Genomic DNA, 22,892 nt, shown 5'->3' on the forward strand with positions numbered 1-22,892 from the left:
TCTTATAGAACTGATTTTGCTGCATCCCATAGGTTTTGGGTCATCGTTTTTTCACTGGCATTTGTTTCTAGGTATTTTTTAATTTCCTCTTTGATTTCTTCAGTAATCTCTTGGTTATTTAGTGTATTGTTTAGCCTCCATGTGTTTGTATTTTTTACAGATTTTTTCCTGTAATTGATATCTAGTCTCATAGCGTTGTGGTTGGAAAAGATACCTGATATGATTTCAGTTTTCTTAAATTTACCAAGGCTTGATTTGCGACCCAAGATATGATCTATCCTGGAGAATGTTCCATGAGCCCTTGAGAAGAAAGTGTATTCTGTTGTTTTTGGATGGAATGTCCTATAAATATCAATTAAGTCCATCTTGTTTAATGTATCACTTAAAGCTTGTGTTTCCTTATTTATTTTCATTTTGGATGATCTGTCCATTGGTGAAAGTGGGCTGTTAAAGTCCCCTAGTATGATTGTGTTACTGTCGCTTTCCCCTTTTATGGCTGTTAGCATTTGCCTTATGTATTGAGGTGCTCCTATGTTGGGTGCATAAATATTTACAATTGTTACATCTTCTTCTTGGATTGATCCCTTGATCGTTATGTAGTGTCCTTCTTTGTTTCTTGTAATAGTCTTTATTTTAAAGTCTATTTTGTCTGATATGAGAATTGCTACTCCAGCTTTCCTTTGGTATCCATTTGCATGGAATGTCTTTTTCCATCCCCTCACTTTCAGTCTGTATGTATCCCTAGGTCTGAAGTGGGTCTCTTGTAGACAGCATATATACGGGTCTTGTTTTTGTATCCATTCAGCCCGTCTATGTCTTTTGGTTGGAGCATTTAATCCATTTAAACTTAAGGTAATTATTGATATGTATGTTCCTATTCCCATTTTCTTCATTGTTTTGGGTTTGTTTTTGTAGGTGTTTTCCTTCTCTTGTGTTTCCTGCCTTAAGAAGTTCCTTTAGCATTTGTTGTAAAGCTGGTTTGGTGGTGCTGAATTCTCTTAGCTTTTGCTAGTCTGTAAAGGTTTGAATTTCTCTGTCGAATCTCAATGAGATCCTTTCTGGGTAGAGTAATCGTGGTTGTAAGTTTTTCCCTTTCATCACTTCGAATTTGTCCTGCCATTCTCTTCTGGCTTGCAGAGTTTCTACTGAAGGATCAGCTATTAACCTTATGAGGATTCCCTTGTATGTTAGTTGTTATTTTTCCCTTGCTGATTTTAATATTTTTTCTTTGTATTTAGTTTTTGATAATTTGATTGATATGTGTCTTGGTGTGTTTCTCCTTGAATTTATCTTGTATGGGACTCTCTGCACTTCCTGGGCTTGACTAACTATTTCCTTTCCCATATTACAGAAGTTTTCAAGTATAATGTCTTCAAATATTTTCTCAGTCCCTTTCTTTTTCTCTTCTTCTTCTGGCACCCCTATAATTCGAATGTTGGTGCACTTAATATTGTCCCAGAGGTCTCTGAGACTGTCCTCAACTCTTCTCATTCTTTATTGTGCTCTGCAGTAATTATTTACACTATTTTATCTTCGAGGTCACTTATCTGTTCTTCTGCCTCAGTTATTCTGCTGTTGATTCCTTCTAGAGAATTTTTAATTTCATTTATTGTGTTGTTCTTCATTGTTTTCTCTTTAGTTCTTCTAGGTTCTTGTTAAACGTTTCTTGTATTTTTTCCATTCTATTTCCAAGACTTTGGATCACCTTTACTATCATTATTATGAATTATTTTTCAGGTAGACTGCCTGTTTCCTCTTCATTTGTTTGCCCTGGTGGGTTTTTACCTTGCTCCCTCATCTGCTGTGTGTTTCTCTGTCTTCTCATTTTGTTTAACTTACTGTGTTTGGGGTCTCCTTTTCGCAGGCTGCAGATTTGTAGATCCCGTTGTTTTTGGTGTCTACCCCTAGTGACTAAGGTTGGTTCAGTGGGTTGTGTAGGCTTCCTGGTGGAGGGGACTAGTGCATGTGTTTTCGTGGATGAGGCTGGATCTTGTCTTTCTGGTGGGCAGGACCACGTCCAGTGGTGTGTTTTGGGGTGTCTGTGACTTTATTATGATTTTAGGCAGCCTGTCTGCTAATGGGTGGGATTGTGTTCCTGTCTTGCTAGTTGTTTGGCATAGGGTGTCCAGCACTACAGCTTGCTGGTCGTTGAGTGGAGCTGGGTGTTAGCATTGAGATGGAGATCTCTGGGAGACCTTTTGCCATTTGATATTACGTGGAGCCAGGGGGTCTCTGTTGGAACAGTGGTCTCTTGCCTCTTAGACTTTTCCCCAGACTCCCTTCGGGCTAGCTGTGGTGCACTAGCCCCCTTCAGGCTGTGTTCACGAAGCCAACCCCAGTCCTCCTACTGGGATCTGAACTCTGAAGTCTGAGCCTCTGCTCCTAGCCCCCACCCACCTTGGCGGATGAGCAGACAAGCCTTTCAGGCTGGTGAGTGCTGGTAGGCCCGATCCTCTGTGTGGAAGTCTCTCCGCTTTGCCCTCTGCACCCATATTGCTGTGCTCTCCTCCATGGCCCTGAAGCTTCCCCCCAGCCCACCACTCGTCTCTGCCTGTGAAGGGGCTTCCTAATGTGTGGAAACTTTTCCTCCTTCACAGCTCCCTCCCAGAGGTGAGGTCCTGTCCCTATTTTTTTGTCTCTGTGTTTTCTTTTTTCTTTTGCCCTGCCCAGGTACATGGGGAGTTTCTTGCCTTTTGGGAAGTCTGAGGTCTTCTACCAGCATTCAGTATATGTTCTGTAGGAGTTGTTCCACATGTAGATGTATTTGTGATGTATTTGTGGGGAGGAAGGTGATCTCCATGTCTTACTCCTCTGCCACCTTAAAGGTCTCTCCCAAAACAATCTTGAGAAATAAAAACGGAGCTGGAGGAATCAGTCTCCCTGACTTCAAACTATACTACAAAGCTACAGTAATCAAGACAGTATGGTACTGGCACAAAAACAGAAATGTAGATCAATGGAACAGGATAGAAAGCCCTGAGATAAACCAATGCACATATGGTCATCTTACCTTTCATAAAGGAGGCAAGAGTGTACAATGGAGAAAAGACAGCCTCTTCAATAAGTAGTGCGGGGAAAACTGGACAGCTACCTGTGAAAAATGACATTAGAACACTCCCTAACACCATACACAAAAATAAACTCAAAATGGATTAAAAACCTAAATGTAAGGCCAGACACTGTAAAACTCTTAGAGGAATACATAGGCAGAACACTCTATGACATAAATCACAGCAAGATCCTTTTTGACCCACCTCCTAGAGAAATGAAAATAAAAACAAACATAAACAAATGGCACCTAATGAAACTTAAAAGCTTCTGCACAGCAAAGGAAACAAAAAAGATGAAAAGACAGCCCTTATAATGGGAGAAAATATTTGCAAATGAAGCAACTGACACAGGATTAATCTCCAAAATATACATGCAACTCATGCAGCTCAATTTCAAAAAAACAACCCAATCCAAAAATGGGCAGTGGACCTAAATAGACATTTCTCCAAAGAAGATATACAGATTGACAATGAACAGGTGAAAGGATGCTCAACATCATTAATCATTAGAGAAATGCAAATCAAAACTACAATGAGGTATCACCTCACACCACTCAGAGTGGACATCATCAAAAAAATCTACAAACAATAAATGCTGGAGAGGGTGTGGAGAAAAGGGAACCCTCTTGAAGTGTTGGTGGGAATATAAATTGATGCAGCCACTATGAAGAACCGTATGGAGATTCCTTAAAAAACTAAAAATAGAACTACCATATGACCCAGCAATCCCACTACTTGGCGTATACCAAGAAAACCATAATTCAAATAGAGTCATGTACCACAGTGTTCATTGCAGAACTATTTACAATAGCCAGTACGTGGAAGCAACCTAAGTGTCTATTGACAGATGAATGGATAAAGAAGATGGGACACATATATACAATGGAATATTACTCAGCCATAAAAAGAAATGAAATTGAGTTATTTGTAGTGAGGTGGATGGTCCCAGAGTCTGTCATACAGAATGACGTAAGTCAGAAAGAGAGAAGCAAATACTGTATGCTAACACATATATATGGAATCTAAGAAAAAAAATGGTTCTGATGAACCTAGGGGCAGGACAGGAATAAGGACAGAGCTGTAGAGAATGGTCTTGAGGACACGGGGAGGGGGAAGTGTAAACTGGGACAAAGTTAAGAGAGTAGCATTGACTACATACACTACCAATGTAAAATAGATAGCTAGTGGGAAGCAGCTGCATTGCACAGGGAGATCAGCTCAGTGATTTGTGACCACCTAGAAGGGTGGGATAAGGAGGGTGGGAGGGAGATTCAAGAGTGAAGCAATATGGGGATATACATATGCATATAGCTGATTCACTTTGTTATACAGCAGAGACCAACACAACATTGTAAAGCAATTATATTCCAATAAAGATGTTAAAAATTATTTTATTGAAGTATAGTTGATTTACAATGTTGTGTTAATTTTAGCTGTACAGCAAAGTGACTCAGTAATACATATATATTCATTTTCATATTCTTTTCCATTATGGTTTATCACAGGATATTGAATACAGTTCCCTGTGCAATACACTAGGACCTTATTGTTTATCCATCCTATATATAATAGTTTGTTCCTGTTAATCCCAAACTCCCAATCCTTCCCTCCCACACACTCTTCCCCCACTTGGCAACCACAAGTCTGTTCTCCATGTCTGTGAGTCTGTTTCTGTTTTGTAGATATGTTCATTTTTGTTGTATTTTAGATTCCACATATAAGTGATATCATATGGCATTTGTCTTTCGCCTTCTGACTGACTTTGTTTAGTATGGTAATCTCTAGGTCCATCCATGTTGCTACAAATGCATTTTTTCATTCTTTTTTATGGCTGAGTAGTATTCCATTGTGTGTGTGTGTGTGTGTGTATCTATCTATCTCACTCCTTCTTCCTCCATTCATCCTTCATAGGACATTTAGGTTGTTTCCATGTCTTGGCTATTGTGAATAGTGCTGCTATGAACATAGGGGTGCTTGTATCTTTTCGAATTATAGTTATGTCTGGGTATATGCCCAGGAATAGGATTGCTGGATCCTATTGCAACTCTATTTTTAGTTTCTTGAGCAACCTCCATACTGTTTTCCATAATGGCTGCACCAATTTACATTCCCACCAACAGGCTAAGAGGGTTCCCTTTTCTCAACACCCTCTCCAACATTTATTATTTTTAGACTTTTTAATGATGGCCATTCTGACTGGTGTGAGGTGGTACCTCACTGTAGTTTTGATTTGCATCTCTCTAATAATTAGCGATGATGAGCATCTTTTCATGTCCCTATTGGCCATCTGTATGTCTTCTTTGGAGAAGTGTCTATTTAGGTCTTCTGCCCATTTTTTGATTGGGTTTTTTGCTTTTTTTGTTATTGAGTTGTGTGCGCTGTTTGTATATTTTTGAAATTAAGCCCTTGTTGGTCACATCATTTGCAAATATTTTCTCCCAGTCTGTAGGTTGTATTTTTTGTTTTGTTTATGGTTTCCTTTGATGTATAGAAGCTTGTGAGTTTGATTAGGTCCCATTTGTTTATCTTTGCTTTCATTTCCATTGCCTTTGGAGACTGAACTAAGGAAATGAATTCATCTTATATTTAATTTCAAATTAATGTTTTTGCTTTCAGCTTTGATACAGCACTTACAGCAATTAGTTTTACTTTTTTTTTTTTTACATAGTATCATTGGCTATAGTGTTCTTTTAATATTACAATTTCTCTATTCTTAAACTCCTATTCTTTCTTTCTTTCTTTTTTTTCTGTCCTTCATAGTACTGTGTCTTTCAGTAAGTTTTAAAGAAAGAGTACACAGGGCATTTTTTCTGACCAGTGGCATTACTTAGAATGTTATTATCTTGGCTTTGGAGATGGATGGCCTCTCCAAAACCTGGGTAGCAAAACCCTTAGTGTTTTCCTCATCATGTCGACTGAAAAAAAGTGCATAACATGAGAGTTGTGAGTTAGGCTTTATTTGAGGCAAAATGAGGACTATCACCTGGGAGACAGCATCTCAGATAGCTCTGAGGAACTGCTCCAAAGAGGTAGGGGGTAGTCAGTATATACGTAACTGTGGTGAAGGGGATACATGCAGTCAAGCACATATTTTGGCAGAAGATTGCTGCTAGTCACAAGAAGGTTGTTGCTAGTCACGAGGAGCAGATGTCTCTGTTAATGCTTTTAGTGCTGCTTTTCTAGATATGAGAAGATGCAAGAAACTGGGCCCATAAAATCTCCTGAAAATAGCTGGCTATCTGAAGGCCTGTTCTGCCAGTTTTTCCCAGAGCACAGAGTGCTTCATTACTGATCTCACCCTGAACTCCCTTCAGGGTGTATTGAAGGTTGGTGACTGCAGTGACTAGTGACCTCATCCTTGCAGAGGCAGATGGCAAGTAACAATTTTTAGTTGGCAATCTCATGCTAACTCTTTCCATTTATGTAGCAAACTTCCCTCCTTCTTATTTTTCTTTTATTTAAGATGAATTTCAAATTCTGAATGAAATATCTTAAGGATATTTGTATGGGAAGAAGATCCTCAAAGTCTAGCATTATAATTTTATTTAGTAGATACTATTAGGTACTTATTAAATTTTGCTTTCTAGAAATTGCTGTCTAGTAATTTTCCCCTTCTACTTTGTCTTCAGAATTTTTAAAAATAAAAGCCAAAAGAACTCACTAGAAAGAAATAAAAGGAATGTTAATGTGTGCAATGTGGCTTACCATCTTAGAAGGCAAAATCCAGAGGGCATAACTTTTAAATTTGTATTCTCTCTATGAAAAATCATGAAGTAAATGACTGTTTTACTCCGTCTTTCCCTTTCTCATGTTTTTGCACCCACAGTTGACTTTGTTTTCTACCTACCTCAAGTGCCTGGTGTCCTGAAGTTCTTGTTTATTATTTACACTGGGCCTCCTTCCAAAAAGAATTAGTCTTCAGAAAATAAAAAGCACAAATACAATAAAATCATTAAAACAAGGATAAGAGTTAAGCAATAAAAGTAGGGGATAATTATGTAGAATACCTAGAAACACTGCAGTTGATCCTAAAATTTAACCCTGAGCAATCTGGTAGCAAATAGAAACAGAAAGATAAAAATTTTGCCAATTTATAATCATTATACAATAAATGGCAAACTAGAAGTTAGGGTGCTGAGTCACCCATAGAGAAACTATTTCTCTGATTGTACATGCTTAGAGGAATTTTTCACGTATGTATACATACGTGTATATTTTATTTAGAGACCAACATAAGGAACAGTGTACTTGATCATATTGCTGTACAAATGATGATAAAATTTACATGTAGTTATCTCTCAAAAGCATAATGTTAAAGTATATAAAGGTGGTCTGGTGTGCCAGAATGATGTAATCTGGATATGATGCTTTTTAATTATTTTACTGGATTGATTGTTTCTAAGCCTTTTAAGTCAGGTACTAGTTCCTCTTCCTTTTTGTTTTTGGTTTTTGCAGACATTCATATGATAGTTGCTGGATTTTCAACACTATTTTGAAAATCATTATTTTCAATTTTCATATAAAACATTATTTTTTTTTTTTTTTTTTTTTTTTTTTGCTGTACACGGGCCTCTCGCCGCTGCGGCCTCTCCCGTTGCGGAGCACAGGCTCAGCAGCCATGGCTCACGAGCCCAACCGCTCCGCGACACGCGGGATCCTCCCAGACCGGGGCACGAACCCGCGTCCCCTGCATCGGCAGGTGGACTCCCAACCACTGCGCCACCAGGGAAGCCCATAAAACATTATTTTCAACATAATTTTCAACATATAGAATGAGAAAACATATAACAGTAAAAGGCTCTTATAATCCATTAACATTTTTATGTACATTTGGATTTTATTCATAAATGCTAACTATTAACATTTGCTGATCACTTATTTTATATCAGATATTAATTTGTTGTTCATATAGATTCTAATGGTTTGAAGACTAATGTGAGTTCCATGAGGGGTGAAATGTCTCTTTTATCCACTGGTGTTATCTTTCAGGCCCCTCTACTAGAAAGTTACTACTTTTTGCTTTTTAATTAATAAATATCTTGTAGGGATATAGTTTAAAACTCTGTAAATGTCCTGTTCCTCATTTTACTTTTGCACAGCAGTTTTAAAATTCACTGCCTGCAACAGGTATTACTATGATAGTTGCCAAGTGGGAAATTTCTAACTCCATTATTCCTTCTACCTTTATTAGTTGGCATACTACTCATTTGTTTGTTTATCAGTATGGATGGCTGAGTTGTTATTTTATTCAGTGGATTATAATCAGTTACTATCATTAGATTGCTCAGGTTACCCTAGATAGATTTGGTCAGTGGGAGCCTTTCACTCTATCATGTCCTTTTTTTTTTTTTTTTTCCGTCCTGGGTACCTATGACCTTTTGACATGTCTCCATTATTTTCTGAAAACGTCCTTTTGTCACAAGATGTTCCCAGCCCCATTCCTAGAATCAGCCAGTTCTCCAAGGAGTCCAGTTTCCTTTTAATGGGACACTGAATTTAGAAACCAAGATCTAGGGGTTAGGAATATTTTAGTAATGGCGGTGTTCTTGCCTCTCAACTCTTGTGCTGACAGAGCTAAAATATAGATGTATGTGTATGTGTATAAATATAACTGTGTAATAAAATGTGACAGTAGAAAAAAGCAGTATTGCTAAATTAATATATTTATTTATTTTTAACATCTTTATTTTTAACATCTTTAACATCTTAACATCTATGTGTATGTGTATAAATATAACTGTGTAATAAAATGTGACAGTAGAAAAAAGCAGTATTGCTAAATTAATATATTTATTTATTTTTAACATCTTTATTGGAGTATAATTGCTTTACAATGGTGTGTTAGTTTCTGCTGTATAACAAAGTGAATCAGCTGTACATATACATATATCCCCATGTCTCTTCCCTTTTGTGTCTCCCTCCCTCCGACCCTTCCTATCCCACCCCTCTGGGTGGTCACAAAGCACCGAGCTGATCTCCCTGTGCTATGCGGCTGCTTCCCACCAGCTATCTGTTGTATATTTGGTAGTGTATATATGTCCATGCCCCTCGCTCACTTGGTCCTAGCTTACCCTTCCCCCTCCCCATGTCCTCAAGTCCATTCTCTAGTAGGTCTGCATCTTTATTCCCATCTTGCCCCTAGGTTCTTCGTGACCACTTTTTTTTTTTTTTTAGATTCCATATATATGTGTTAGCATATGGTATTTGTTTTTCTCTTTCTGACTTACTTCACTCTGCATGAGAGACTCTAGGTCCATCCACCTCACTACAAATAACTCAATTTCGTTTCTTTTTATGGCTGAGTAATATTCCATTGTATGTATGTGCCATCTGTTGATGGACACTTAGGTTGCTCCCATGTCCTGGCTATTGTAAATAGAGCTGCAATGAAAATTGTGGTACATGACTCTTTTTGATTTATGGTTTTCTCAGGGTATAAACCCAGATGTGGAATTGCTGGGTCGAATGGTAGTTCTATTTTTAGTTTTTTAAGGAACCCTCATACTGTTCTCCATAGAGGCTGTATCAATTTACATTCCCACCAACAGTGCAAGAGGGTTCCCTTTTCTCCACACCCTCTCCAGCACTTATTGTTTCTAGATTTTTTGATGATGGCCATTCTGACTGGTGTGAGATGATATCTCATTGTAGTTTTGATTTGCATTTCTCTAATGATTAATGATGTTGAGCATTCTTTCATATGTTTGTTGGCAATCTGTATATTTTCTTTGGAGAAATGTCTATTTAGGTCTTCTGCCCATTTTTGGATTGGGTTGTTTGTTTTTTTTAATATTGAGCTGCATGAGCTGCTTGTAAATTTTGGAGATGAATCCTCTGTCAGTTGCTTCATTTGCAAATGTTTTCTCCCATTCTGAGGGTTTTCTTTTCATCTTGTTTATGGTTTCCTTTGCTGTGCAAAAGCTTTTAATTTTCATTAGGTCCCATTTGTTTATTTTTGTTTTTATTTCCATTTCTCTAGGAGGTGGGTCAAAAAAGATCTTGCTGTGATTTATGTCACAGAGTGTTCTGCCTATGTTTTCCTCTAAGAGTTTTACAGTGTCTGTCCTTACATTTAGGTCTTTAATCCATTTTGAGTTTATTTTTGTGTATGGTGTTAGGGAATGTTCTAATTTCATTCTTTTACTTGTAGCTGTCCAGCTTTCCCAGCACCATTTATTGAAGAGGCTGTCTTTTCTCCATTGTATATTCTTGCCTTCTTTATCAAAAATAAGGTAACCATATGTCTGTGGGTTTATCTCTGGGCTTTCTATCAGTTCCATTAATCTATATTTCTGTTTTTGTGCCAGTACCATACTGCCTTGATTACTGTAGCTTTGTAGTATAGTCTGAAGTCAGGGAGCCTGATTCCTACAGCTCCGTTTTCTTTCTCAATATCGCTTTGGCTATTTGGGCTATTTGGCTTTTGTGTTTCCATACAAATTGTGAAATTTTTTATTCTTGTTCTGTGAAAAATGCCAGTGGTAGTTTGATAGGGATTGCATTGAATCTGTAGATTGCTTTGTATAGTATAGTCATTTTCACAATGTTCGTTCTTACAATCCAAGAACATGCTATATCTCTCCACCTGTTTGTATCATCTTTAATGTCTTTCATCAGTGTCTTATAGTTTTCTGCCTACAGGTCTTTTGTCTCCTTAGGTAGGTTTATTCTTAGGTATTTTATTCTTTCTGTTGCAGTGGTAAATGGGAGTGTTTCCTTAATTTCACTTTCAGATTTTTCATGATTAGTGTATAGGAATGCCAGAGACTTCTGTGCATTAATTTTGTATCCTGCTACGTTACCAAGTTTGTTGATTAGCTCTAGTCGTTTTCTGGTAGCGTCTTCAGGATTCTTTATGTGTAGTATCATGTCATCTGCAAACAGTGACAGCTTTACTTGTTCTTTTCTGATTTGGATTCCTTTTATTTCTTTTTCTTCTCTGATTGCTGTAGCTAAAACTTCCAAAACAATGTTGAATAATAGTGGTGACAGTGGGCAACCTTGTCTTGTTCCTGATCTTACTGGAAATGTTTTCAGTTTTTCACCATTGAAGACAATGTTGGCTGTGGGTTCGTCATGTATGGCCTTTATTATGTTGAGGTAAGTTCCCTCTATGCCTACTTTCTGGAGGATTTTTATCATAAATGTGTGTTGAATTTTGTTGAAAGCTTTTTCTGCATCTATTGAGATGATCATATGGTTTTTATTCTTCAATCTGTTAAAATGGTGTATCACATTGATTTGCGTTTATTGAAGAATCCTTTCATTCCTGGGATAAACCCCACTTGATCATGGTGTATGATCATCTTAATGTGCTGTTGGATTCTGTTTGCTAGTATTTTGTTGAGGATTTTTTCATCTGTGTTCATCAGTGATATTGACCTGTAGTTTTCTTTCGTTGTGACATCCTTGTTTAGTTTTGGGATCAGGGTGATGGTGGCCTCGTAGAATGAGTTTGGGAGTGTTCCTCCCTCTGCTATATTTTGGAAGAGTTGGAGAAGGATAGGTGTTAACTTTTCTATAAATGTTTTTCACGTGTGAAGCCATCTGGTCCTGGGCTTTTGTTTGTTGGAAGATTTTTAATCACAGTTTCAATTTCAGTGATTGTGATTGTTCTGTTTATATTTTCTATTTCTTACTGGTTCATTCTCGGAAGGTTGTGCTTTTCTAAGAATTTGTCCATTTCTTTCAGTTTGTCCATTTTATTGGCATATAGTTGCTTGTAGTAATCTCTCATGATTCTTTGCATTTCTGCAGTGTCAGTTGTTACTTCTCCTTTTTCATTTCTAATTGTATTGCTTTGAGTCCTCTCCCTCTTTTTCTTGATGAGTCTGGCTAATGGTTTATCAATTTTGTTTATCTTCTCAACGAACCAGCTTTTAGTTTTATTGATCATTACCATTGTTTTCTTTGTTTTTATTTCATTTATTTCTGCTCTGATCTTTATGATTTCTTTCCTTCTGCTAACTTTGGGTTTTGTTTGTTGTTCTTTCTCTAGTTTCTTTAGGTGTAAGGTTAGATTGTTTATTTCAGATTTTTCTTGTTTCTTGAGGTAGGCTTGTATAGCTATAAACTTCCCGCTTATAACTGCTTTTGCTGCATTCCATAGGTTTTGGGTCATCGTGTTTTCATTGTCATTTGTTTCTAGGTATTTTTTTGATTACCTCTTTGATTTCTTCAGTGATCTCTAGGTTATTTAGTAGTGCATTGTTCAGCCTCCATGTGTTTGCATTTTTTACAGATTTTTTCCTCTAATTGATATCTAGTTTCATAGCGTTGTGATCGGAAAAGATACTTGATATAATTTCAGTTTTCTTAAATTTACCAAGGCTTGATTTGTGACCCAAGATATGATCTATCCTGCAGAATGTTCCATGAGCCCTGAGAAGAAAGTGTATTCCGTTGTTTTTGGATGGAGTGTTCTATAAATATCAATTAAGTCCATCTTGTTTAATGTATCATTTAAAGCTTGTGTTTCCTTATTTATTTTCATTTTGGATGATCTGTCCATTGGTGAAAGTGGGCTGTTAAAGTCCCCTAGTATGATTGTGTTATTGTCGCTTTCCCCTTTTATGGCTGTTAGCATTTGCCTTATGTATTGAGGTGCCCCTATGTTGGGTGCATAATATTTACAATTGTTATATCTTCTTCTTGGATTGATCCCTTGATCATTATGTAATGTCCTTCTTTGTCTCTTGTAATAGTCTTTATTTTAAAGTCTATTTTGTCTGATATGAGAATTGCTACTCCAGCTTTCCTTTGGTATCCATTTGCATGGAATGTCTTTTTCCATCCCCTCACTTTCAGTCTGTATGTGTCCCTAGGTCTGAAGTGGGTCTTTTGGAGACAACATATATATGGGTCTTTTTTTTGTATACATTCAGCCCGTCTATGTCTTTTGGTTGGAGCATTTAATCCATTTACATTTAAGGTAATTATCGATATGTATGTTCCTGTTACCATTTTCTTCATTGTTTTGGGTTTGTTTTTGTAGGTGTTTTCCTTCTCTTGTATTTCCTGCCTAAAGAAGTTCCTTTAGCATTTGTTGTAAAGCTGGTTTGGTGGTGCTGAATTCTCTTAGCTTTTGCTAGTCTGTAAAGGTTTGAATTTCTCTGTCGAAAGTGAATGAGATCCCTGCTGGGTAGAGTAATCTTGGTTGTAGGTTTTTCCCTTTCATCACTTTGAATATGTCCTGCCATTCCCTTCTGGCTTGCAGAGTTTCTGCTGAAGGATCAGCTGTTAACCTTATGGGGATTCCCTTGTATGTTAGTTGTTGTTTTTCCCTTGCTGATTTTAATATTTTTTCTTTGTATTTAGTTATTGATAATTTGATTGATATGTGTCTTGGCATGTTTCTCCTTGGATTTATCTTGTATGGGACTCTCTGCACTTCCTGGATTGATTAACTATTTCCTTTCCCATATTAGGGAAGTTTTCAAGTATAATGTCTTCAAATATTTTCTCAGTCCCTTTCTTTTTCTCTTCTGCTTCTTCTGGCACCCCTACAATTCGAATGTTGGTGCACTTAATATTGTCCCAGAGGTCTCTGAGACTGTCCTCAACTCTTCTCATTCTTTATTGTGCTCTGCAGTAATTATTTACACTATTTTATCTTCGAGGTCACTTATCCATTCTTCTGCCTCAGATATTCTGCTGTTGATTCCTTCTTGAGAATTTTTAGTTTCATTTATTGTGTTGTTCATCATTGTTTGTTTGCTCTTTAGTTCTTCTAGGTCCTTGTTAAACGTTTCTTGTATTTTCTCCATTCTATTTCCAGGATTTTGGATCATCTTTACTATCATTATTCTGAATTCTTTTTCAGGTAGACTGCCTATTTCCTCTTCATTTGTTACGTCTGGTGGCTTTTTATCTTGCTCCTTCATCTGCTGTGTGTTTTTCTGTCTTCTCATTTTGCTTATCTTACTGTGTTTGGGGTCTCCTTTTTGTAGGCTGCAGGTTCATAGTTCCTGTTGATTTTGGTGTCTGTCCCCAGTGGCTAAGGTTGGTTCAGTGGGTTGTGTAGGCTTCCTGGTGGAGGGGACTAGTGCCTGTGTTCTGGTGGATGATGCTGGGTCTTGTCTTTCTGGTGGGCAGGTCCGCGTCTGGTGGTGTGTTTTGGGGTGTCTGTGACCTTATTATGATTTTAGGCAGCCTGTCTGCTAATGGATGGGGTTGTGTTCCTGTCTTGCTAGTTGTTTGGCATAGGGTGTCCAGCACTGGAGCTTGCTGGTCGTTGAATGGAGCTGGGTCTTGGCATTGAGATGGAGATCTCTGGGAGATTTTCGCTGTTTGATATTACGTGGAGCTGGGAGGTCTCTGGTGGACCAGTGTCCTCAACTCGGCTTCCCCTCCTCAGAGGCACAGGCCTGACGTCTGGTCGGAGCACCAAGACCCTGTCATCCTCACGAAAAAGAAAAAGGGAAAAATATATATATGTCGTTGCTCCCAAAGTCCACCTCCTCAATTTGGGATGATTCGTTTCTATTCAGGTATTCCACAGATGCAGGGTACATCAAGGTGATTTGGAGATTAAATCCTCTGCTCCTGAGGTTGCTGGGAGAGATTTCCCTTTCTTTCTTTGTTCGCACAGCTCCTGTGGTTCAGCTTTGGATTTGGCCCCCGCCTCTGCGTCTAGGTCGCCTGAGGGCGTCTGTTCTTCGCTCAGACAGGACGGAGTTAAAGGAGCAGCTGATTCAGGGGCTCTAGCTCACTCAGGCCAGGGGGAGGGAGGGGCGCGGATGTGAGGCGAGCCTGCGGCGGCAGAGGCCAGCGTGACGTTGCAGCAGCCTGAGGCGCACCGTGCGTTCTCCCGGGGAAGTTGTCCCTGGATCACGGGACCGTGGCAGTGGCGGGCTGCACAGGCTCCCAGGAGGGGAAGTGTGGAGAGTGACCTGTGCTCGCACACAGGCTTCTTGTTGGCGGCAGCAGCAGCCTTAGCATCTCCCGCCCGTCTCTGTGGTCCACGCTGATAGCTGCGGCTCACACCCATCTCTGGAGCTCATTTAGGTGGCACTCTTAATCTCACCTCGCGCACCATGAAACAAAGAGGCAAGAAAAGGTCTTTTGCCTCTTCGGCAGGTCCAGACCTTTTCCTGGACTCCCTCCCAGCTAGCTGTGGTGCACTAGCCCCCTTCAGGCTGTGTTCACACAGCCAACCCCAGTCCTCTCCCTGGGATCTAAGCTCTGTAGCCCGCCCGAGCCTCAGCTCCCAGCCCCTGCCCACCCCAGCAGGTGAGCAGACGAATCTCTCGGGCTGGTGAGTGCCGGTAGGCACCGATCCTCTGTGCAGGAATCTCTCCGCTTTGCCCTCCGCACCCCTGTTGCTGTGCTCTCCTCCGCGGCCCCGAAGCTCCCCACCTCCGCCACCCACAGTCTCCGCCCGCGAAGGGGCTTCTAGCGTGTGGATACCTTTCCTCCTACACAGCTCCCTCCCACTGGTGCACGTCCCGTCCCTATCCTTTTGTCTCTGTTTATTCTTTTTTCTTTTGCCCTACCCAGGTACGTGGGGAGTTTCTTGACTTTTGGGACGTCTGAGGTCTTCTGCCAGCGTTCAGTGGGTGTTCTGTAGGGGTTGTTCCATATGTAGATGTATTTCTGATGTATTTGTGGGGAGGAAGGTGATCTCTGCATCTTACTCTTGCGCCATCTTGAAGCTCCTAGTGTATTTATTTTATGCAATTAAAATATGTTTAAAGTTAAAACAACTAAATATTGTAAGTCACCGTTAATATTACACCTCAAGTATATTTATAGTGGTTAAAAAAACTTTTTATTTAGATAACTGATTATTTCCTTATATTTGGGTTGCCATATATTCTGACATATATGCAGTTTTCACCAAGGAGGAGAATGTGCCTGGTTTCAAATATTCAGAGGAGAATTTACACTTTGATTTAGTGGGAATGGATATGTAACTGAGGTCTACAGTCTTAAATGCTACCATTCCCCAAGGAACTTAGGATTTATGTACAAGTGGTTTCATGCAGAGGCTTGCAAGAAACATATTCATGAGTTTAGGGTCTTCTTCATGAGGAAATTATATGGGAATATTAGTGTAATTTTCTTATCAAAAAAGAAGCTAAAGCAGATTCCATTATGTCATTGCTTTAGATAACAATCATCAATTATTGATCAGAATTTAGAGAAATTTCTCTTAGAAATGAAAGTACAGCACTCAGTTCTTTCTAGTTGCCTAGTTTTCTTATGAATCTTTTCTCCTTTGGTATAGCACAGGCTAAAGAAAATATTTTCATGGGTTACTCGTTTCTCATTAAATTTATGATTATAAATGAGCTCTCAGTGCTGCCTGCTGGTGGATTTTGCCACTTTAGTAAGCTGGCTTTCCTACAGTGTTTCTCAGTCTTGTGGAAAGTATGCATCGTTTTTAAAGAAAACAATCTTGTGGTTACCCAAGGTTAACAGTGTTGATGCTCACATCACGAATATAGTGCTGACTACTAAGGTACAGCTCTTTTGGGTTCAGCATACCCAGACCTCTAGGTGCTTTATGATTCAATTCTTCCATCATAGTTTTTCTATTTCAACTGTTATGAACCTTTTGTGCAGCGAGCTGAGCTATCATCTGGCCTTCAGTTGTCAAGAATACATCATTTATATCAGTCTACCTTTGCTCTTTTCTCATTAGTCTACAACTGTTTAATTCAGACTTGCTTCTTGGTTATAAGGTCCAGAATATGCTATTATTTATGAAAATGTATTCAGAAACCTACAGAGATAATAGTTCTTATTTTGAAAATGTATATCATAACAACTGGGAAAAGACTGATACACAAATTAATCAAAGTTTAAAAGTAACAAAAACACATTACAGAAAATACAGGAAATAAGAGAAGAAGATACAAATCCCTCATAATTATAGAACCCTAACAGAGACACTGTTAGAGGACTAGAATTTCCAGTCTTCTATTTTTTCTATGCATATGAGCGCTTTTAGATTTTCTGGTTATAATGTGTGTATCATTTCACATACCTGCTTTTCTTTCCAGGCTACATATAGGACAGCTGTCTCCATTTACCTTGCCTTAGGAGTAGATTAAAAAGCAACCAATATTTATTTACTTAATCTGTATGATTAGAATCCTGTAAATCTTATAAATTACAGTTGACCCTTGAAAACGAGGGGGTTAGGGGTGCTGACCCCCTGCACAGTTGAAAATCCCCAGACTGCTGTCTCTGCCTCAAAAATAAAGGAATTGATAAATGACCCACCCAAGGGCAGGAAGCTCAGTTTGGATAGAATTAGGACTCAAACTCTACTTCTTTTGATTCCACGTATTGTGATCTCTTGAACACAGTTGAACACATACTTTTCCCCACACTTAGTTAGTTTAAAGGTCTGTTAAATGAAAACACAGGTACTATATTTATTGAAAAAATTCATGTATAAAGTGGACCCATGCAGGTCAAACTCATGTTGTTCAAGGGTCATCTGTACATTTGGAGTACATTTATTTACAGAACCATAGTTGTATTATATCAATGTACATTTCTGTAGTTATCAAATGTTATAAAAAGAACACAGATATATTTTAGAACCAATAAGGTATGTAAGGTCTGCACTTAAACATCTTTATAATTAATTAATAATTAAGCACTATCATCTGTAAACATGTTCGTCAGTTGAATAGCATACATAACTTGAAAGGTTTCAGATTTTTAACTTGTTTGTGTATTTATAGCAAAAGAAGAGTTCACTGAAGCAGGAAACCACCTAAAAGGATGTGTTATCACAGGAATTTATTCTGAAGAAGATGTTTTGACACTGTAAGTCTGTTGGTCTTCTAATTTTAGGGAGGAAGAAGTTTGCAAAATAATTTATTGTTTGTCTTTACAAAGTTGATGAAGGAAAATAGGGCAGCAACATAACTAAATTTTTAATTTCCTTCTGGGAGGATCTAGGAAGTACTACCTGGCTATTTAGAATTTTTAGATATTCAAAATTCTTCTTTAGGCTAGATGCCCTCATGAGGCAACATTGGATTCATACTACTTCATCTTCCTATAAAAGTTTTCCTCTTTGGATTCTATTACCTGCGGTAAATTCTTTTCAGTTGTCATAGTTTTATGAGGAATTTTATTTCTTGAGTGTCTGGGTTTTGATTTGCCACCAAGGTCTACATAAAAATCAGTTTTTCTATATTTCTCGCAGAGTTTTAGGTGACGAACGGATAGTTCTACTTAATTTTGTTATTGCAGACATACACTTAAGCAGTGCTTCTTTTAGCCACTTAAGTTGCTTTATTTGTAGAATTCGGGGCTCCTGTGAACTATCAAGTATTTCAGTTGCCGCGGAATGAAGGACTGAACTGAAAATTTGGAAATTATGAATACATAGCACGTTCTACACTTATGACTCCTCTTCAGCTGCACGTGGAGTTAATAAGCCCCAGTTTGTGTTTATTACCTTCTGACTATATTATTCCTCATTGTCATTTCTGAGCTTAAATCTTTCATCCTGAATACTGGTGACACATGCTTTTGATGATCGAGCTCCATGAAATCAGTGATTTTTTAAAAGTGAATACAAACTCCAGATCTTTAGGGAATATGAGACCTGTTCACCTGACACATGGACAGTCACCCACTCTCTTCTAGACCAGTAGTTTTCAGAGTATGTTTCGTTTATAACCAACTGGTTATATTACCAACAGGTAATCTGAAAACTGGGCTTTCTACTAATGTTTATAATATTATAACGTCTATACTTTTGTTTTAGCATGAATTAAGCTTTTACATGATATAAATGTGACTACATCACTGGTAATTTCACACAAGACATTTTTTTCCTATTTAGTGATTTTCTTTTAAGTTTAGTTAGCAAAAGTAGTGGTAGGAGGGAGCAGATTTGGGCTCTGTTTCAGTGGAGAGAGCACAGACTCTGTATCTGGAATACCTCAGTGTGAATTCTGTCTCTGCTGTTTACCGCTCTTTCATCATCAGTAAACAGAGGGTTATAGGGATGTTCTGACGGTTAACGACTTAACTAGAAGCACCTGGTGTAGTGCCTGGCAAATAACAGGCCCATTCTCATAAATGCCTGTCTCCTTGGCTCAGCAGTTTGGTGAGCAGCCCAAAAAGTGGAGAACCATTCAGTGTGTTCCTAATCCTATTTGGACATTTTCTTGATGAATAAGTTGTCTAGAAATACAAATCTGGCTAGATTACTATCTGTTGCTTTCTTCTAATCTAGATTATCAAGGTTCTTGAACTTGCTCAGATAGCCTCACATAGAAGATAAGTTTGTCTGGAAATCGAGTTCTTTTTTCCTTAGTAGGGCTTCCCATTTGCTGCCTCCATTGTGACTTCTTGGCCTAACTGTTCATATTTTTGATGATTTGCTATATTTTGGCTGGAAATTTTAATACTACATTTCTCCATAGGTCAAATAAATATGCTGTAACTCTTCCAGCCCTGCTGCTTGCCAGACACAAAGAAGGCAAAATCGAGAGCATTTCATTAGCTAATGTCCATGCTCAAGAAATAGTTCAAATAATAACAAATGCATCACTGGAAATATTTGTGAGTATATTTTATAATAAGGATGTTATTTGAAATAAGAAAATCTAGACCAGTTAAAGACAGTGTGTTTTAATACATGAGTTTCCAGCTTTTGTTGGCACAGGGCATGATGTGTTGTGATGTCAAGATTCATTGGGTTGCTCTGTTTTATTATTCACCTGTTATGCATACAGCTTCTTTAGTCCACTGCCAAAAGTTTACATGTCTTTGGATTATTTTTATTGCTGAGATGCTTGTGGCTGATGGCCAGTTGAAGTACTCAATCTAGGCTGAAACTTGGCATAAAGCACATAGATTCCAGAGAGGAGACTTCTGGGCTTCAGATCCTTGCTTGTCTCCCTATTGGCTGTATGTAAGCATCCCTGTGCCTCAGTTTCCACATGTGTAAAATGTAGGTGATAGTAGCCCCTGCTGCAGAGCGTTATTGTAAGGACTAAACGAGATGGGTGTTCAGTGCTCTGTGTACAGTGTTTGGCCCCTGGTAAACACTCAACAAATGTTAGCTGGTATTATACCATTTTAGAGCAAAATACTGTCTTACGAAAGTCCTTTTCCGATGCTTTGTGTAATAATGGATTCAGGGGCCCAGCAGATGTAACCTGCATCTCTTGATTTTGGTTGTTTTGCATTAATATTAACTGTAGCTAGAATATTATAAATTTATGCTTTTGTACCTTTCTAAAGTGCCATAGGGGCACTATTATCAACTGTAAATACTGAACGAATATCCTCCTGTTACTGTTTTGTGTCATGCTGACCTAAATGATACTACATTTTAGGCTCAAAGAAATGAATGTATTCTTTAAGTTTTTTGTGACCTCAGTTCTATTGCCTCCCCTCCCCCAATTAAAGTTACAGTTGATAATCAATCAAATCATTGATATTTTCAGGATGTGGTTTTCTAAATTATTTATAAAGTAACATTTTTGTCTTTAATGACATTATTAAATGACTTTCTTTAGCATATACATAGTGTAATATTTTTGGAATTATTGTAAGACTTTAGCTTTTTTTTCCGAGATAATACAGGAAAGTATAAAGAAGAAAATCAGAATAAACCATAACTTCTTTCACCAAGTTTAAATTTGGGGATATATTTTCCCGAACTTAAAAAAAAATTCCATGTGTATATATGTGTTTATCTTTTTATATTAAGGGATATTTCCACCAAGAAATAAATATTTGCATATTAGTTTTTAAATATTGGCATAATATTCTGTTGTACTAATAAACCACAATTTATCTAATTTTCTGTTTGTTAATATTTAAGATGCCTTTGTTTTGTTTTGTTTTATTCTGGGACCATCCTTATAGATAATCTTTGGGTGTTGCTATGACTATGTACTTACGGTAAATTCATAGAATTTGAATTGCTAGTCCAAAGGGTAGGCACATTTTGAAGGCTTCTGACATTTATTCCTGTCTCGCCCAACAGAAGATTTGTATCATTTTACTCTTTAATCTTTGCCTAACTGCTAGATAAAAATAGGTATCTAATTGTTTTCTTTAAGATTATATTCTTTAAGGCTGAGAAACTGTGGGCAAGCTTAACAATTATCAGTTTATAGTTAAGGCAAATTTACAACGTTTTGGTTTGCAGTGTTCAACTAAATAATGAACAGCTGTAATAATATTTATTTTGCTTTTAGTTACAATCTTTTCATAAATTCTAAAACCTTCAAGTGGTTATTAAATTTCTCAGTGCTGCTTTGTGTTGGAGCTTTAAGTCTAGAGCATCAGTGACTGTGTACAGTAGCCAGCTAGCAGTAATCTGTCTCCTGGCCTACACCTAGTTACCAGAAGGACTTTGGATCCTTCCTCTGGATAGGAAAGAGGAGTGGATGGCCGGATGGTTAACATTTTTTACATAACATCGAACTTTTATTTTAATGAACCTGATGACAAATTAGTCCAGGTAAATAGTGCCCAAATGTGAAATACATGATAATTTGCTATGTAAATATCATAAGTAAGCAATGATATATCCAAGGCTGTCACACTTAGAACTATTTGTTAGGTAATATGTTTAGCACTTTTCTCAGATACATGGAGTTCCTTTTTATGTTCTTATTATGAATAAGTTAAGAATATCAGAACCCACACAATTATAGTCTCTTACATACTCAAATAGCCAAAGGTCACCTTCCAGGGACCATATCTGATGACCTTTTCTGTTTCTCCTTAACCTCTGAATAGCAATCAAAACTCTTGATTGTGCTTTTCCTTCTTAAAATTCTCTCCTCCTTTGGCTTTTGCAATTCAATCCTCTCTAGGTACACTTTCAACCCTCTGGCCACTCTAGAATTACATCTTCAACGCTTTTTTCTTTTTTTGCTATGTTTTTCTTTGGAGACTTTATCTATACCCATAACTTCTACTGTCATACCAGCTGATGATTCCTAACTCTGTTTCTAATCATAACCTCTAAACTCACACAACTCTTACTCTTTCTTTCCTGACTTAGGAAAGAGCAGTGCCTGTCACTACCTTGTCTTTCCACAAATTCATATTCCAGTTAGTCATCTGAAACAGGCCTAACCGTGTCACTCATTTGATACAAAATCTCAGTATTCCTGAGAGCTAGAAAGCCTGTGGAGTCATTTTCCCATCTGGTTTGACAGCCACATTTGCCTCTTGCCTGCCTAAGTCTGGTATGCTTCACTCTCACTGTTCCCCAGATACTCTGCATGCCTTAACATCTGTCTGCACCCTCATGATGCTCCCTATATCTGGAATCCCCGCTCTAAGCGCACACCTCTATCTATCAAGGTCTTATTCCTTATGCAAGGCCCAGATCAAATACCACTTCCTAAAATCACCCACGAGCTCCCCTAACTTGTTTTTTAGTTTTAATTTAGAACCAATAGGTTTCCTTAGTGTCACACATTAATTTTTTTCTTGGATCACAGCAGTTTGTATACTTCTTTCCTTCTCTTAACTATGAACTCTTTGAGGGCAGGGTAAGCACCTTAATTCTTTTTGATTCAGTACCCAGCATAAGATCTTGAAGTTCTCAATAAATTTTTGAATTGAGCAGTGATGGCTCCATTGCACCAGCTTCGTCAAATCCATTCTGCTGGCTTGATGAGATCTGTCAATTTTAGGAAGGGGACGTAACTCATGTAGAAGAGAAAAGATGATAGTTAATACAAGAATACAACACAGGGGAGTTTGGAGAAGAAGGGATCTAAGATTTAAATCATGAAAGAGGAAGGTGTGAAAAGAGGATTTTTAGTGTGAAAGAGAAAGAATTTAAAGAAAAATGAGAGTTGGCAGAGGAAAGTGGTTTTGAGAACTGAGTAC

At 38.0% G+C, this 22,892-nt stretch overlaps 1 protein-coding gene across 1 annotated transcript in view; it reads left to right on the forward strand.

Moving 5' to 3' along the window:
* TXNDC16 (thioredoxin domain containing 16) overlaps positions 1–22,892 on the forward strand; it is a 104,693-nt gene that overhangs the window by 72,797 nt on the left and 9,004 nt on the right. The window contains exons 16-17 of the mRNA XM_060003451.1: positions 17,750–17,834; positions 19,451–19,589. Coding sequence (XP_059859434.1) covers positions 17,750–17,834; positions 19,451–19,589 — 224 coding nt within the window. The remainder of the gene's footprint in view (positions 1–17,749; positions 17,835–19,450; positions 19,590–22,892) is intronic.

This window comes from Delphinus delphis, chromosome 2 (assembly GCF_949987515.2).
Source record: "Delphinus delphis chromosome 2, mDelDel1.2, whole genome shotgun sequence".
Taxonomy (NCBI): domain Eukaryota; kingdom Metazoa; phylum Chordata; class Mammalia; order Artiodactyla; family Delphinidae; genus Delphinus; species Delphinus delphis.